At 45.3% G+C, this 18,761-nt stretch overlaps 1 protein-coding gene across 3 annotated transcripts in view; it reads right to left on the reverse strand.

Annotated features, from left to right (window-relative positions):
* Window positions 1-18,761, reverse strand: part of LOC147620326 (E3 ubiquitin-protein ligase SP1-like) — a 57,439-nt gene that overhangs the window by 14,817 nt on the left and 23,861 nt on the right. Inside the window, exons 4-6 of one of the 3 annotated variants that reach the window (XM_086772532.1) lie at window positions 4,537-4,632; window positions 4,344-4,445; window positions 4,130-4,195 (exon numbers count right to left, since the gene is read on the reverse strand). In XM_086772532.1, the coding sequence (XP_086628658.1) occupies window positions 4,130-4,195; window positions 4,344-4,445; window positions 4,537-4,632 (264 nt within the window). Of the gene's footprint in view, window positions 1-4,102; window positions 4,196-4,307; window positions 4,446-4,536; window positions 4,633-18,761 lie in introns of all 3 variants that reach the window. The other 2 variants (XM_086772531.1, XM_086772530.1) reach the window with 2 other exon arrangements.

Genomic DNA, 18,761 nt, shown 5'->3' on the forward strand with positions numbered 1-18,761 from the left:
CAAATTTATCCCGGGCAGCACCTTATTTTTTCCTCATGTTTAGGCCCTTGGTTGTAGGGTTTCCACGCCTGGCTGCATCTATCATCTCCACGCTTGGGGTACCTGCTACCCAGCCACGCCTGGCTGCACCTATCATCTCCACGCTTTGTGTACTTGCTGTACCACCTACAGTACTTGCCTATGTGCTGCCCACGTGCACCTGCAGTACTCGCCTGTGTGCTACCCTTGTGTACCTGCTGTACCACCTGCAGATTGCTATAGCCCTTGTGTACCTGCTGTACCACCTGCAGATTGCTATAGCCCATGTGTACCTGTTGTACCTACAACTGTTGGGACTGCTCACGTGTACCTGCTTGCTGGCTGTCCATGTGTACTTGTTGGCTGCCCACGTACCTGACCAGACCTGCTGTACCTACAAACTGCTGGTTGCCTACATGTACTTGTGTGTACCTGCTGTACCATCTTCAGTACTTGCTGGCTGCCCACGTATACCTGACAGTACCACCTGCTGTACCTGCTGGCTGCCCACATGTACTTGATAGTATCTATTGTACCTGCAAGCTGCCCATAAGTACCTATTGTACCTGTCTTGTGTACCTATTGGTTGTTTTGTTGAAGCTTCCATTTTGGAGTACAATACAAGGGAAATGGTCTTCACTACTAAGATTTGAATTAAAATCCATGCCAGGTATTTGTTTCAATATTTTATCTCAAATTCAGATAATAATTCAAGTTAAATGCTGTTATTCTAAGCTTTGTGTAGGTAAGTTCTTCTCGAGTTGCATACACTCTGGAGGATCATTGGAAAGAGGTTTCTACCATGACTGCGCTGACCGCACCCTCATTTATAGAGGAGCTAGTGAAGGTCAAGAGGGTATGAGGAAAAACCAAGTACAAAGCTTAATTGGGAGAACCGGGAAACGTTCCTTAGGCGGTGTACACTGTTGCGTGCGTTAGTACAGGCGTGCCCGTTTGTGCACGGTCTCAGAAGACCAATGAAAGGCAAGTGTACACCCAGTGAAGGTGGGAATGAGCCTGTGATTTGGGGCTACTCCGACCAACACCTCTTTATCGACTTGAACCAGTTTTATTTGGTTGTTTTCACTCCCTTGTGGAGAAATCTCGCTTGTCAGGCCCGTGACACTTGTACAAATATAAATACTCCAAGAAATACAAAAAGTATTGAGGGGAAGGGGTGGGGGGGGGGCATTTCCGGCCCTAGTGCTGGTGTCATTTATTTTTTTCAGTATTTCCGATATTTGTGTTGCTGATGTTGTTTCCATTGTTTAATAACACTTAAATTAAGTGTTCTAAATATGTGTATATTGTCTTCCGATATGTAGGCCTCCTATAGGGAGCGGTCACACTACGTGCTCTCTTGAAGATTGTTTCTACCTTGTGTGGGTGGAACAATAGAGAGCAGATGGAAGGGAACAAGGACACTTGAGAGGGTAGTGTGAGTTGGTGGCCGAAATGCCTATTTCCTCCCAGCTTCTTACAAGTTGTTCTCAACTTTGAAGCTTCAAACCATATCTCAAGATATAACCATGTCCCAAAATAAATAGGCAAGAATTCCATGGTAGATATGCTAGACACAAGCACAAGAGCCAACTGTGTTTCAATAACCAATATCAATGAGATAATCATATGCCAATGAAAATCGCCAACCATGTGCTAAGACACTCAAACAAGTGCCATACACAAGAAACTAGTGCCTAGCACAAAAACATGTGCTATGCACACAAACTGGTGCCATTCCAAAGCACAAACCATGGTGACAGAAAAGGTGGTTCTCCATAGTTCTCGCAATCCCAATCCCAATGGTCCCCATGTTCTCCCATACAATCCCAACTCTGATCAACGAGCTTGGTGTGGAAACAATGAAACACTCACTCCACAATCCCAACACGAATCCACGCGTATGATGGAGTGTTCATTGAATTGCCCTCTCACAATCCCAACACGAATCCACATGTATGGTGAGATGAACAATGAACCTCTTGGCCTCCGTACGGGGAGATAATGATTCCACTATGGCTGGGAAAAAAAATCCATGTCCCAAATAAATGTGCGAGACAAAACAGTCCCATAAGTCCAGATATCATAATCATGTCCCAAGTAAATGGGCAAGAGACAAATCAGTCCCGAAGTCCAGATATCATAATCATGTCCCAAGTAAATGGGCAAGACAAAACAAGCCTCCTACCAACAAGGCATCAGTCCACATGACCCTTGGCATAGACACGAGTCCCGTGCCAACCAATCGTCATGTCCACTCTACCACTTGCAATTTTGAAGATGCCCAAAATGGTGACACACTCACATCGAGTTGACAAATGGCACTACTGCTGACATCATTGCTTAGGTCAAATCACATAAAATATGTGCCCCTCCAAAAGGTGGTTCACACACAAACACTTACTAAGAGGTTGTTTACATGCCAACAACATTTGTGCTAGGATTTAAGGCTCGCTTTCAACACCCTCCTCAAGTATTATCCCAGCACATACTTCCTTGGATTAATCTAAGCCTATGACTTAGTTTCACTGGAATGTTATGACTCGTGCAGTCCTTGATGAAGAGATACTTTGTCAAGCCAACTTCTTCTTTGTTGTTAAGGGCTTTTAGAAAGCCCATTCTGCTTCGTACTCTACAAAGTTTGCTTCTTCTTTGCAGTCTTCTTCCTCCAAATTTGTACCTTCTGTTTGTTGTTGGTTTGTTGACTTGGTTGGCACAGTCAGGGCAGGAGGGCGCTGGTTGATCTGGTCATAGCAGGTCCAGCAATAGGGTATATTGGACAGCAGTAGGCAGACGATGGCACACAGCAAGCGACAGGGGGTACAAGGCGATTGCTAGGGAGCAGTTGACAGGAGAGGCTATCGACTGCTGTATGTGTGCCCAGTCGGCCTGCTGTGTGCAGCCAGCAGCTATGCTTAGCCTATGTTGACAGTCGAGCTGCAGACGCTCACTACAGCGACAGCTAATGCACAGGGATGTGCTGGAGCGGGTGTGCTTAGGCGGGCAACTTGGCTACTAAGCGACAGGCTGTGCATATTCAGCAATGGGAGGCGCACAAGTATGATAGCAGGCTGGATAGGTGAAGACGAAGCAGATGGCGACCAGGGGAGCTACGCAAGAATCAAAGCTCTGATACCATGTTGGTATTTTAGGGTTAGGGTTAGGGTTCAGCTATGGTGTCTGAAACAGTGGAGCAGCCATGGTTGAGTGAAAGAGAGAGTACAAGACAATGATTGCACAAAACTCAAGTACTATATTGATGTGATTGTTATGATTGAGAGTACAAGGAGTGAGTATATTTTTATAGCCCATGGGGCTTATCTTTTGTGACTAAGTCACACTTACATGGAGTTGACACATGGCACTACTGTTGACGTCATTGCTTAGGTCAAACCACAAAATATCTAGATATTGTGTGCCCCTCTAAGAGACAAACACACAAACACTTACTAAGAGGCTGTTTACATGCCAACAACATTTGTACTCGGATTTAAGGCTTGCTTTCAACATGTGTATGCTATAAGTTGGAAGAGAGGTGCATCAAGTACATAATCATAAATCCAATGTGGATTCCTGTTGTGATCCTTTAAAAAATGATCAGCCATAAAGTGTTCTTTTCCTTTAATTACTACTAAGTCTCTCTATCTGGCCCAAAGGAGTGCCTTGGTTTGGACCTGCTAAAAAAGAGCCTGAAATCCCTGTGAAGGCTGAAGGCAGGCCAATGATGTAAAACCCTCTCGCGTGGTAGCTGGTCTCAACATATTATCTGTCATGGCACCATAAATGACACTTGCACATGCGGGCAAGTGACATGCATGCATACTTTTTTCATGCCCATGCATCAGAAGAAATTCATGAGACCCAGGTCTCCTTCTCTGCCATGGCTCCATTAAAAAAATGTAAGGGCTAGTGACATGCATATCAAAAATCATCACATGAGCTAGGGGTTCAAGCCAGGGCCTAGCTTGACTAAGGATCTGGCTTAACAGCCTTGTTCGTGCTTGAAAACTTATGCAGTCACAATTCACAAAGTTGAAATGGCATCAAATATAATATTCTTAAGATAAACAGAAGTAGACCTTACCTCACCTACTACAGAAGTAGACCTTACCTCACCTACTACAGTCAGAGCTGTGCCTACAGGGAGGACTCTCTCCACCCGCTTCACTCCAAGCATCTGCCAATATCCCAACCAGCAAACATAATCAGTTGTTTTTAACAGTTCATCAGCACATCTTTTAGGATTGCAAGCAGCTGCCACATTCCAAAAACTGAGACTTATATACAACCTTCAGCCCTTGCAAGTAGTCAAGGGTCCCACGTACAAGTGAGCGACCTGATTCCTCAAAGACCTCACTGGAAATTGGCAGCTCTAAACCATGAGCCCCACGAGCTCCAACAATAAAAACCCGGCATGTACCATCCTCCTAGCCACACATGCAGACATACGTTTTTAGAGAATTAATTGCCAGAATTTTCCTACACCGCTACTCTTCCAACCCTGAGGAAGGTACTAACCAAATACCAAGGCACCTCCTTGCTCATTGCAAGCATCAATGCTGAATCTTGAATCCATGCTCCAGACTCGTTGTGTTTCAAGAAATGTTGTTCTGCCTGGCAAAGTCAACATCAATGCAACACTAAGATGCACAAACCACTTTAACACAAGTAAAGATACAAGAGCAGAACATCAAAAACTTGTACGCGGGGTATCAATAACATACTTCAAAAGTGCATGGCATAACATGTGAATGTGGCACCATAAACATGAATAATAATCTAAAACAAGAGGAGAAATGAGATGAGTAGACTTAAGATTTAGACTCAAAGCCCAAGTTTAAATCTTAGAACTTAGTACAGTGCTAGATGTTCTATCTTTAAGCTCTTTTGGCATCTGAAGCTTGAAATTTAGCGACAAGCATTAAGCTCATTTTATACCATTTTTCCCAAATGAGCATGTAACCAAGTTCCGCCCCTATGAAATTAGCCACAATGCCTTTAGCCCAGATTGCCGTTTTCTTAATTTTCAGAATCCAAGGCTCCTTCAGCTAACATCAACTTGATGGTGTAATATTGTAGTCTGGAAGATGGTAATTTTTGTGGCAACCCCGGCCCAAAAAGATGTTTCTAACAAAGCCTTCTTGGTAGTGTCAAGGCTGTTCTCCTGACCTAGCTTATTCAGCGTGTATACCACGAAGACCGGAACTCATTGCTAAACCCATCTCGAGCTTGATTGCTTAAATTAGTCAAATACTTGTAGTGCTTGGACCACAAAAATTATGACTGGATATGAGCCTTTAGGCTCTCTCGACAGGGTCAAGGAATGATACCTTCACTCGATGAAGGGATCATACTTGTCATAAAATTTGAATCCCAATAATGTTATCTCCTCCCATCATCAGTTCAATGGTAGAAAACCAGCTATAAGTCGTGTAAAGTGCTTCCCTAAATCTGCCCTAAACACAAATCATGAGGTAGCAGGCTAGCTCACCTCCCAACGGCAACCACTAATCTCCCCCCAAGCCAAGGCTAGGGCTTCCTGCACAATCCCATAGACCCGTTTCTAACTCCGGCGTCCCATACCACCGAAGCCAATCCATAGGCCTGTAGGCCTTCGACACGACAACCTACATACTCACCATGTGCGTGGCATAAGCATGTTTGCTCTCCTGGTCCAAGTCAAACCTCATAATAACCCAAGCTCTCATGTTTGCCCATAATAACCCAAGCTCTCATGTTTGCTCAAAATAACCCAAGCTCTCACTTATATATTGAAAACTACGCCATAAATAGCTAACTCGCTATAAAAGGCCATTAAGCTTGTTTTATCAATCCAAGAAGAAGTATCAACTTGCAAATCCCTAATCTCTGGGCCCCCTAACCCCACTAGATTAGTTCCCAATCCGTAGATTAGTGTCTAGGTACATAACATTCTTCCCTTTTTCAAACATTTACTCTTCAATGAAAGTAGGGACACTGTGTATTATGCTTACCCGAACTGGGAGGCAATTTTGTCACAAAATCCATAGAGATATATTGGAAAGGTCCTTCGGGAATAGAGGCAATGGTTGCAACAACCCTATCTTCTTCCTGCAAGAAGCTTTCACCTTTTGACAAATCAAACAGTGTTGCACATAAGTGAACACATCTTGCCTCATTCTTGGCCAATAAAATTGCCTCTCTAACTTCTCCGAAGTCCAAGTTCATGCCCCTATGACCGCCAATAATGGCATCGTGGGCATCATCACAGCTAAGAGTTGCTTGGAATTTTTTCAGGACACAGAGGCGACTTTTGTAAAAAAGCCAAGCCATCACGTATCAAGAAGTGGCATGTTTTTGTGGCGGCCAATGCCTGTTTCGACTGAGTACCAAATCCCACGGAATCCGTGTACCTGTGCTTCATCTCGTCTAGTCTTGTACCAACGAGATCCATCCGTGTGGATTGGATGCGGGACACGGTTCCTTTCCTGCTGAAGGCGTCGACCACCACTGGGTTGGCCTTGCCTGGAGGATACTCGATCATTCCACCAAACTACTGGAAAACCCAGCTCCAACTGTGCTGCCGGGCACTCCAATTCGAACTTGGCATCGACTGAAGCCAACGCAAGGCCAAGTGATTTGTGCAAACCTCAAAGTCGCGCCTGTAAAGGGAATGCTTCCAATGCTTTAGGCCTTGTATCACCACAAGGAGTCGTTGGACATGTCATCTCCACCCGATTTTACTACATTTTATGTCACTTTTTATCCTGCTATTTATCTCATATAATTAGGGATTTTTCCCATATTTTTCAGCTATTTTAGGCAATTTTTTATCAACCGTGGACATTTGTCCTACAATCCTAGGCTGACTGGCTCTACAAATATGTATATAAGCATGGACATTGTTCATTCATAATTCAATACTTTTCAGTTTCTTGGATCTCACTTGGCTGTCTACTCTCTCTTTTTTTTTTCCGGGAAAAAGATCCTTCTATTAGTCAATAAAAAACAGCCATGAAGAGCTAGATGTTGAAATATACAAGTGAATAGGGTGTGTGTGGGAACAAGCTCTTGGATAGAGGCTGTAAAAGAGGAGATGTAATTGTGAAAGAACCTGTGAAAAGGTTAGAAGAATCTACTGGGAGAGAATAATGGGTAGCATGAGGGAATTTAGGAGTGTGGAGATATTCTGGGAGATATTTAGGGAAAAGAGAAGAGGTGGAGAGAATCAGGCAAAAGGTGGAGATATTCTGGGAGTGAATCATGGAGAAATCAATGGGATTAGATGCTTGATGTAAACTCTATAAATTGAGGCATAGCCCTAATGAGAATTTGCTGGTTTTTGAGTATCCATGCCTACATTAATCTATTTGCTAATTATTCACTAATTACGTCTTAATCATTTGCTAATCACTTTGTTAATCATGTTGATTCTAGTGTATGATCCACCATAGCTCATCATTATGCTCAAATTTCAACATGGTATCAAAGCCATGCCTAGAATCAATCAGATTTATGAGCCCATTAGTGAATTAATTAGGATTAGTAAAAAAATTAGCAAAAAATCAATTTTTTAGTGAGTTTTCACTTCTCCCCTTCACCCCCAGCCAGTGGAGGATCTCTAGCACCTTGCACACATAGAATTAGGGCATAAGCTTCTAACACAAGCTAGCTAACCCATAGGAGCTCCAGCCCATCGAATCAGAAGCGCAAACCGCCCACGGAAGCTCCCGATTTTCGCTGATTAAAAAGCTACGTTTTTCTGAGATGATTTGGTGATTTCTACTTCCACAGATCAAAGGTCTCTAATTCCTCTTAGCCCAAAGGGTAATCAAGCATGCTCTACAAGCTGGTGAAGACAGAAATCAATTTCATCAAGTCTACAGTGAGATCCAAGCTCTTCATCAAATCTGCAGGTGACTTTGGTAAAACAGAGATTAAGCTTTCATTATTTGGTCAAATCTTGTGTTTCTTGGCTTAATCCTCTACTAGACTCATTGCTATTGATGCCTTTGAAAGCATTTGAGCTCATTTGAAGTGGAAAGCACCAGATCTGGACTCCCCGCATACTCTGTTTTCTGCACACAAACCAGAGCATTGATTTGCTAATCAATGATTAATCAGTACTAATCACTGTACTTTGGTGCAATTGAGGGTTCAAATTAACCATTAGGTATCTGATACAGATCCCTAAAGCTTCAGATTGCAAATCGGAGTTGGTTTGATACTCCAACCATCCCGTACAAATTGGTTACCCTTGATTTAATGTAATTTTTGATAAAATTGTGCTCATAAATTTGTGAAAATCATCATTTTGCATTTAACCCTTGGTTAATGCCTGTAAATCTCACTCAAATTCAAGATTATTCATAGCCAGAGTTGCATTTGGAATGTGCATAAGAATGGATGCTATACGCATTATGTATTGGGCACATTGCATCAGTGTAAAAATGGGAACAGACACTGCCCTTGTCCAGAATAAGGCAAGAGGTAAGACCTCCCACATAAATTTGGGTTTGCATTGCATAATGATACAAGATAAACATAAAAAGCCCAAAGGAACTGTCAGCAAAACATTGAAACATGTTGCTCACATGGAGCAAAAAGACCTGACAGACAAGCTCATGGCCCCAGCCATGAAAGAAGAAGAATATCTCTTTCCAAGAAGAGGATCCACACCGAGAAGAAGATCTGAAGGAAGACATGGACACGAGAAGAGAAGCTGCCCCAAGAAGACTGAAAGAAGAGACGGACGCGTGGAGAGAAGCTGCCACGACAAGAAGACTGAAGAAAAGAGAAGATGTGAGGCTCCAAAGAGTGAGGAGCCATGTGAAAATCTGAGAGAGAGAGAGAGAGAGAGAGAGAGAGAGAGAGAGAGACCCCACAACCCAATGTAACCTGCCCCAATAAAGTAAAACCACCTCTGAGCCACCGATGATGTAGGCCACGTGGTAGATGTATGTGTAAGCACTTTAGTCAAGGTCGCAGGCAACTATAGTAAGCCTTGGACACATAGAGAGAGAGTGTGTCAAGGACTATGAGTTTAGGGATCTGAGGCACTGGTCGTAGGCTATCAAGTAAGAGAGAAACTTGATATAGGGTCCAGGTGTGCTGAGATAACTTGAGGGGAGGAGTAGACACTGGTCGCGGACTGCCAAGTAATGGGTGGCAAACATGGTATAGGGTCTAGGTGTGCTAGGATTATTCACTTGAGGGGAGGTGTTGAAATATACAAGTGAATAGGGTGTGTGTGGGAACAAGCTCTTGGATAGAGGCTGTAAAAGAGGAGATGTAATTGTGAAAGAACCTGTGAAAAGGTTAGAAGAATCTACTGGGAGAGAATAATGGGTAGCATGAGGGAATTTAGGAGTGTGGAGATATTCTGGGAGATATTCAGGGAAAAGAGAAGAGGTGGAGAGAATCAGGCAAAAGGTGGAGACATTCTGGGAGTGAATCATGGAGAAATCAATGGGATTAGATGCTTGATGTAAACTCTATAAATTGAGGCATAGCCCTAATGAGAATTTACTGGTTTTTGAGTATCCATGCCTATTAATCTATTTGCTAATTATTCACTAATTACGTCTTAATCATTTGCTAATCACTTTGTTAATCATGTTGATTCTAGTGTATGATCCACCATAGCTCATCATTATGCTCAAATTTCAACACTAGATACCTCGCCTTCATGTACAGAGCAGAGAAACAAGTAATCAAGAGGTGGAGAAAGATGCACTTCTCCTCCGGTTGGCCGCCCTATGAGGAGAAGGCTATCTCATACAGGGGGAAAGGGGGGGGGGAGAGGGGGGATAACCACACAGGTGGTCTGTAATGCCAAATGGGATCACCATCTCTAGCGATGAGAAGAGGGCCACGCCACCAAGCCTCAAGAAAGATTTCCACCGCTTCCGCATGCGGTCAAAACCTCCTTGCAACTTCCTCCACTGATCGCAGAGGGTATGTATGATAACACTTCAATTGCCAGATACAAAGCATGAAAACACAACGGAAGAACCATAAGCAATATAATAACACCGCACTAAACCGGAACAGCTGGCCCCCGTAGGAACTTCTTTATTGAGAGAGGAACTTTTACAATAAACCAAGGTGCGGGTGCATACAAAACTAGATTTTCCACAAAGCACCAGAAAATCTCTTGCCTAGATATCTATCCAATGCCAAGATACAAACACAGCACCAAAAGCCATCCGAAAACTATCTCAAAACAATCCCATGAACCAGCTCATAAATAATCCATAAAACAGTCCCGAACTCTGTGCCAAAACAGCCCAAAAAACGAAGTATCAAATCAGCCCCAGAAGAGCTATCCTTGATTCCTCCAAAACAGCCCCAAATCGGCCCATACCAAGGCCAGGACTCTAAGAGTGAAGAACACCTCGAAAAATAACCACATGTGTGGCTGCTGAGTACAGCCAGCAGTGACTATTGTATGGCCAGCACTGAAGCGAGAGAAAGAAAAGAAAGAAAGAAAGAAAGATTTTATTAACGTCTTCCAAAAGACCGAACTCGGCCTATGAGATAAATCGGTGTACCTGTATGGGGTATCCTCTGTCATCCCAACAAAATGAAAAAGTACTGAACTAAAAAGCTGAATCTGGGTGTGCAATAAGTACAATGAGTGGGGGAGGGGATGGAGCTCTACTACTAGGAGAATGCAAAGCTATATGCATGGAGTATACAATCATAGAGAGAAGGGAACCCCTATTGTACGGCCTGCGCAAAAGAGAGAGAGAAACTCCAATCGGCTGAGGATGGATGTGCACGCTCCAAAAGAGAAGCCCCACCCCCCTTTTAATAAAATCGACCAGCTATATTTGATGTGCTTTTCCTTTTTCTACCAAAAGTAGCTGATGTGCCCAAAATACCAGTTTTATGCTTTTCCCAAGCTTGTTGGCCAAGTTTCAAGTAGGTGCCTCCTTTTCATAGTCACAAGGGAACGGGAATGTTTTGGGGAACGGACGACTCTTTGGAACGGGAACGACAAGCTTGAATAAAAGGGAACAGAATCGGGAACGCCACATCATTGCATAAACGTGTGTATAAATTTACTTGATATGTCTATAAATGCTTTGGAAAGAGGCATAGTAAAGAAAGAACCTCAAACCATCTCATTAGTGGCCATGATAATGCATAGATGTGTTCTACATGATACATAGTTCACTTACATTTCTTACATGTTCTGCGATGCCATTTCGGAACACGAACGGGAATGGCTATCTCTATGGAACGCGTTCCCCCGTTCCAAGAGCTTGGAGCGGCGTTCCCTTTTGACTATGCTCCTTTTGTCCACCTGTCCGTGCCCAAAATAATAATATGTCCAGCCCGTCTTTAATGATGTGTGAACACACCGACTTATAAACATTATAAGTCACTTTATTGATAAAAATCCCATAGTGCTCATGCTGCATAGCCGTCTTTCAGGCCAAACTTTGCTAGTAAATGTTTCAGCTTTCCTCTGTGGAAAATCCCCATTCACACCTTGGTTCCACTCAAGGTTGTTAGAGGCGTCCAAGGCATTTGGTATGAGGTGGGTATGGTACGCGCCTCGAAAGACTCGTATTTTTTAGAGACGTTAGAGGTGTGTTAGAGGCGTCTGTTTATATATATATATATATATACATACATACATATATATGTATATATGTACATATATATGTATATATACATATATATGTACATATATACATATACATATATGTATATATGTACATATATATGTATATATACATATATATGTACATATATATATATATATATATATATATATATATACATATACATATATATATGTATATATGTACATATATACATATCTATATACATATATACATACATATATACATATATATACATATATATATGTACATATATACATATATATGTATATATGTACATATATATATACATGTATACATATGTATATATATGTATATATGTACATATATACATACATATATACGTATATATGTACGTATATATATACGTACGTACACACACACACACACACACACACACACACACATATATATATATATATATAGTGATAGATAGATATAAAATATATAGTGAAAGTTTATATATATTCATCAACTGTGCTCGGCCGGCGAGCTCCCCGAACAACCTGAATCGCTTCCTTCCTCCTTCGCTGCGCCCCTCATTCCTCCTTCGCTGCGCCCCTCTTCCTCCATCGCTGCCTGACTCGTTCCCTTCCTATCGCTCGTTCCCTTCCTCTTTGCCTTCGCTTCCTTCCCTCATCGCTGCCCCCTCCTCCTTCCTCGTTTCCTTCCTATCGTTTCCTTCCTATCGCTTCCTTCTTCCATCACTACGTCCCTCTCTCCTCCATCGCTGCCTGCTGCTTCGCCCCCCTTCCTCCTCCGCCTCCCCTCCTTGCCTTTCCCTGCCCATTTCGCCTCTAATCGCCTCCCCTCCTTCCTCCGCCTCTTCCCTCAGCGCAGCGTTGCTGTGCTGCCCCTCCCCCGCCCCTCTTCGCCTTTGTGTCCAGCCTCTCCCCCTTTCTTCCCCTTTTTTGCTGTTCAATTTTCCTCCCTCCTTTCCTTTCCTCCGCCTCCCCTCCTTGCCTTTGCCCGCCCATTTCGCCTCTAATCGCCTCCCCTCCTTCCTCCGCCTCTTCCCTCAGCGCAGCGCTGCTGTGCTGCCCCTCCCCCGCCCCTCTTCGCCTTTGTGTCCAGCCTCTCCCCCTTTCTTCCCCTTTTTTGCTGTTCAATTTTCCTCCCTCCTTTCCTTTCCTCCGCCTCGTTGCCTTCCTCTTCCCCCTTGGTTCGGATTGCTCATCATCCGGGTTCAAGTCGGCCTTTTTCTTCGATTAGCATCATGGCTAATCATTCTCCCTCGGCCGGGCGAACCATTGTTTTCTCCGAAGCCGAGCTCGCGGCCCTCTACGCCGAAATAGAGGAAGACTCCAAAACGACCCTCCTTGCCAGAATCTTTGGATCTCACCCGTCCCGTCTCCAGGCTCGGGATTGGGTCCTGGCGGCTCTGCCCTCCGACATCGCTCTACACTTTCGAGATGTCAGGTTGTGTGGAAGAGGTTTCTTCCAAGTGGATTTTGACTCTGAGGACGCAGCCTCAAAGGTTTTGAAGGGCAGCCCTTTGCCATTGGGCCCGAGGAAGATATTCTTTCTTCCCTACTCCAACTATTTTGACCCTGTTGAGGAAGATCAGAACCGTTTCCCGATTACTCTCAAATTTCTAGGTCTTCCGCGCGCAAATTTGCGTATGTTCCATTGGGTCTACCTTTGGGCTTGTTCCTCAAGTGCCCCCCCTTCACGCCTTGCCAACATCTTCTGCCCAGGTGGTCACTGCCTCGGCGGATGCTGTCCCCAGGGTCATGGTTCTTGCCCGTGACATTGAGCTCTTTGAGGACTATGTTTTGCTTCCGGGCCCTTGTGGCCCTTTGAAGCAACCTATGGAGATTGCAAGTAAACCCGATCAGTGCCGGGTTTGTCACCAACACGGTCACTTTGCTCGAGATTGTCCTCGGGCTCGAGGTCGCAGGAGGCCTCGTAAGCGTGCCTCTCAAGCGCCACCTCTCTTGGTTCCTTCCCGCCCTTAAGTCCGCCAGGTGTGGCGTGTTGTCTCTCACGCCCGCCCCCCTGGTGCAATTGATGGGAAAGCTTCCTCGGATCACGTACAGATAGATGATGTTTCTGGTCAGAGGGATGTGTCAGCTAATGCATCTTTGCAGAGAGATGATATTTCAGATCAGGATGATCTTGTGGAGTCCTCTCTACTTGGAGGGGGTGATATGCAGGATGTTCAACACAGTGGGGATCATGTATTGCAGGATTTTCAGCATGATGCCATTGCCCTTGATGTCCCGCAGTGCAAACAAGTTTCTCGTACATATGCAGGCACGGTGCAGGGCCTCGGACAAGGGCATGTCAGTGGACTTTGCCCTGTGGATTTTCCCCTCCTCCAGCATTATGAGAGGCGTCCTCAAACTGCCCATCGTCTTCTTAGATCGGGGGTCAAACCCTCTTCTCTTCCATGAGAATTGTCTCATGGAATGTTTAGGGCCTTGGAGGGCTCCCCACCCGTGGTAGGAAGCGCCTTCTGAAGGACCAGCTTCACCCTGCTGTTACAGGAGGGTCTATGGATGTGCTTTTGTTGGAGGAACACAAATTGGATAGATCTCAGTGTGGCAAAACTGGTAAGATGCTTTCTGGCCACACCTTCTGGTCCTCGGCAATTGGGACTAGAGGGGGTGTTTGTATTTCGGTGGCAGCATCTATTATACCTCATGTTATTGGGCCAGATATTATCATCCCTGCTAGAGCGCAATGGATCTTGATCATGCATGAGGGTCAGAAATTGGGAATCCTGAATATCTATGCACCTAACGTGAGAGGTGAAAAATAGAAGTCTCCTTTTTGGAAAGAAAAAAAAAAGTTCAGAGAGAGAGAGAGAGAGAGAGAGAGAGAGAGAGAGAGAGACTAGAGTGTGTATGTATGAGCCTTGAGGGAGGGAGAGAGGGTGTGTATGAGAGAGGGAGAGAGTGTGTGTGAAAGAAAGAAAGGTGTATTAAATGTCTACAAAAGGCCCAAAATGGCCTATGAGACCAAAATAGTCCATCCTCATCATCTGGATACATCATCAAGATTCAAGGGTACAAAGTAAAATGAAATGAACCGGTAGAGTATAGAGAGAGCTCCAAAAGTGGGTATAAAAAACATCATCATCCTAGTGTGTTTGAAGTTTGAAGTTTGAAGTTTGAACTTTGGGTCTTGAGAAAGGCTTAAGGGAGGGAGGGAGGGAGAGAATGAGGGAGAAAGAAAGAAAGAAAGAAAGATTTTATTAACGTCTTCCAAAAGACCGAACTCGGCCTATGAGACAAATCAGTGTACCTGTGTGGGGTATCCTCTGTCATCCCAACAAAATGGAAAAGTACTGAACTAAAAAGCTGAATCTGGGTGTGCAATAAGTACAATGAGTGGAGGAGGGGATGGAGCTCTACTACTAGGAGAATGCAAAGCTATATGCATGGAGTATACAATCATGATATGCAACCTAGCTAGCTCCATCCTGTACCATACTGGGGGTATAAAATGGTATACATCAATGAAGGGGGTGTCCATAGCTCCCTAAAGAACATGCCTCGGTCTGCTCTGAAGCGAGCCAGTCGCTCCGCACCCTCTCTGTGAAACTGAGCTCTGATCTCTATCATCTCTCTCTGGTATAGGCGTGGTGTCCGAAAGCCAGGTGTCCTCTGTCTCTGCAGGCTCTGAGTGTCTCTGCTCTCTAGAGAGTAATTCCCTGCTATGTAGGGGCTAGGAGTGGGATGGATCTCTGAAAAAATGTAGTAATCTGTGTCTGTTGTCCCCCCTCTGGAGCTGTCTAAGCCTGTAATGATGTCTCTCTGTGACGCTGTATGTCTAGAATGAATCTCCCCAGTATGCGCTGGTCTGCTGCCTCAAAGATCTCGCGTAGGGAATGTGGCTCTCCAAATAAAATGGGATCTCTCTCTCTGATGGTTGTATATGCTCTACATCTGCTGCCTCAAAGATCTCGCGTAGGGAATGTGGCTCTCCAAATAAAATGGGATATCTCTCTCTGATGGCTGTATATGCTCCCCAGTATGTGCTGGTCTACTACCTCAAAGATCTTGCGTAGGGAATGTGGCTCTCCAAATAAAATGGGATATCTCTCTCTCTGATGGCTGTATATGCTCTGCATCTGCATACCCCTCACTCTCCACCTCCTCTCTCCACAATCTGCATACCCTCTCCTCTCGAGGGATCCGTGCTGCTCTGCCAATCTCGATCTCCAATCGATGTGATGAAACTCTAAGCTGACCAATAGCCACTCAGGAGCCGTGTGGTAAAAAGCCCTCCATGTATCTAGGCCTCTCTATAAATCCATCATCAGTGATACTCATGAAGTGATCTCTGTAGTATAGCATCTTCGGTGGAAGAGGCTGTGTAGGCGATATCCATGTCTCTCGTGTATAGAGCTGCCATAGGTCCTGTCTCAATACTCTGTTCCTCTCACTATGAGAGAGACGGATATGTGGTGCATCCCTGTCATACTGGAATGGTGGTAGATGATCCATGTCTAGGCCATGCTGTGAGAACCAATGTGTGACCTGTGCATACCATGATCCTCTGTCTCCTGCCTCAGCCAGCTGTCTAGATGCCTCAAAAGCTCTGTATGACAATCTGTCCTGTGGCATCTCTCTGAATCTATCTAGCAGGCATATAGTCTGGAATACGGCCTCTACCATCATAGGAGGCGCAACAAACTCTGCTCGGATAATGTCATGATGTACTGACGGTTTGTTGCGTATCATGCGTGCCATCATGAGGGCCTGTGGTCTCTCTATCTGTGTCCACCAATGGGTAGCAAGGCCTGGCGCCCATACCGCTGCTCTATACATCAGTGCCGGTGTGACTAATGTGTCAAATAGCCACTCCTTCGTCCGGGGCTCCTGAAAATGCGCCTAGTGGCATTGTCTCTCTAGCATAGCGCCAATGCTACATATCCCCGTATCAATCTAGCTCTAGCTGCTGAACCCATGGTGAAGCGCGTGGCTGCTGCTGCAAAGAAGGTAACCCCTAGGTACACGTATGATGTCACCATCTCCACCTGGCGTCCTACGAGAGTGAATATTAGCTGACTCCTGCCCTGTCTCGATGTATGAAAGACCATAGCCTTGGTTTTCCCAAGGTTCACAGTAAGACCCCTCTATGTGCAGAAATCATGGAGTGCATGTAGATGCTGCTGTAGACCTCCTGGAGACTCAGACACTAATACAATATCATCAGCATAAAGCATAATATGTACTGAGGTACCTGCTAGATCAACTCCATCTCCGCTTCCCCGTGTAATGAAGTCAGCCACCTCATCAATGTATAACCCAAATAGCGTGGGGGAAAGTGGGCATCCTTGCTTCACACCAATGGTGCTAGCAATAGTCTCGGACATACCTCCTGGACATCTGACTCGCCCAAAAACCTCCTCATATAATGCATAGATGCCCCATGTCATATTTGCTGGTATGCCAAGAGACTGCAGGCACTGAAAGAGCCTCTCTCGTGGTACTGTGTCAAATGCCTTGCGGAAATCCACAAAGCAGCAATAGAGCGTTCTCTTCCTCACTCTGGCCTGATCAATCATACATCTCAAAGTGAATACATGGTCAGTGGTAGAGAAAGCTCTCCTGAAGCCTGCCTGCCCTGATGAGCGTAAACCTGCTCGCTCAGCATATAAGCTAAGCTCTTGCTCCAACACTGCACCATAGAGTTTGGCCAACACGTGGCCAACCATAACCGTCCTGTAGTTGCTCGGATCGAGCATATCCCCTGTTTTGTGGATCGGCACAATGGTCTGCATCGTCCACTCCGCAGGCAAACCCTCTGCTAGTGCCCTGTTAAACAGGTGTGCAAGAAAAGGAGCCAAAGAATCTACTGCATATATGAGATGCTCACCCTGTAGGCCCATATGGCAGAGTCACATGGGGACGCGGGGACGGCCCTTAGGGACGCGGGACGCGGGGACGGGGACGGCCGGGGACGCGCAGGGGACGCCGTGCAGAATGGGGACGCATACAGTCGTCCCGGGGACGCGTTCCCGAAACGCGGGACGGGCAGGGGACGCAGACAGGGGACGCAGACAGGGGTCATAAACGGTCAGAAAACGGCCAGAAACGGGCAAATTTCCAGCTATAAAAGAAGGCACACTTTAGGACTTTTCTCCACACTCAAGTTTGAAGCTTCAAGCCTCATTGCTCAAGCCTCAAGCTTCCAAAGTTCCAAGTTCCATTGTCCAAGCCTCAAGGCCCAAGTGGCAAGTTAGCCCTCTCTCTCTCTCCATACTATCTACATTGTGCCAACTTCCAAGCCATCTCTCTCTCTCCAAGTTCCATGATCCATCCCTCTTGAGACTTGCAAGCCTCAAGAGTCAAGCGGCAACTTGCAACTCTCTATTGCACCCTTCTTCCCTCTCTCTCACACTATCATCATTCATGGCATCTCAAGGTGAAGGCGCCGCCGCCACATCTTCCGTTGCGGGCTCTTCACGAAGGAGGCCGGCGGTGCACACATGGTCATGGTGGGATGAGGTCCACTACACTAGTCGTGGAGTGGGCGGTGGTTCAAGGGGATGGAATTGCATGATCTATTGTGATCTGTCATCTATGATCTATCTAGTATCTCTATTTTGTACCCACTCTTTTTTGTAACCCTCACTGCCCATGAGGCATGTACTTATCTCTTTGTATCTATCAGACTATCAATCACATAATCAGTGTGCCATCGATGTTTTATTAGCGCATTTTGCTCAAAATGACTCTTGTTTTTTTGTCTATTCGGTGTAAAATTTTGTTCAAAGTGTGTCTCTATATGTATGTCATGCATACAACTCCTAAATTGCTTTTAAAAAAGAGGTTTTTTTTTTGCCGTTCCCGACCCCGTCCCCGGGACGGCACTTCCCCGTCCCCGTCCCCGTCCCCGTCCCCCGTCCCCATGTGACTCTGCCATATGGTCGGCGGTCCGTCCATGCTGTAGGCGGCGGATAGCTTCCTTTACCATCGAGTGGGTAAAGAAGCTAGCTGTGGTAGGTCGAGGCTCCTGTGGCTGAGGTATAGGTGGCTGCTGTGGGGCGTGGTATAGGCCCTCTGCATGTGTGCCATGTCTGTGGGTCTGCAATGGGTGTTGGTGTCCGGGGCTCTCTGAAGTGCCGCCATGAGATAGAGCTATCTCTACTCATGAAGAAATGGAAGATCTCTA

The sequence above is a fragment of the Cibotium barometz genome, chromosome 32 (assembly GCF_041138505.1).
Source record: "Cibotium barometz isolate CiBa-2024 chromosome 32, ASM4113850v1, whole genome shotgun sequence".
NCBI lineage: Eukaryota > Viridiplantae > Streptophyta > Polypodiopsida > Cyatheales > Cibotiaceae > Cibotium > Cibotium barometz.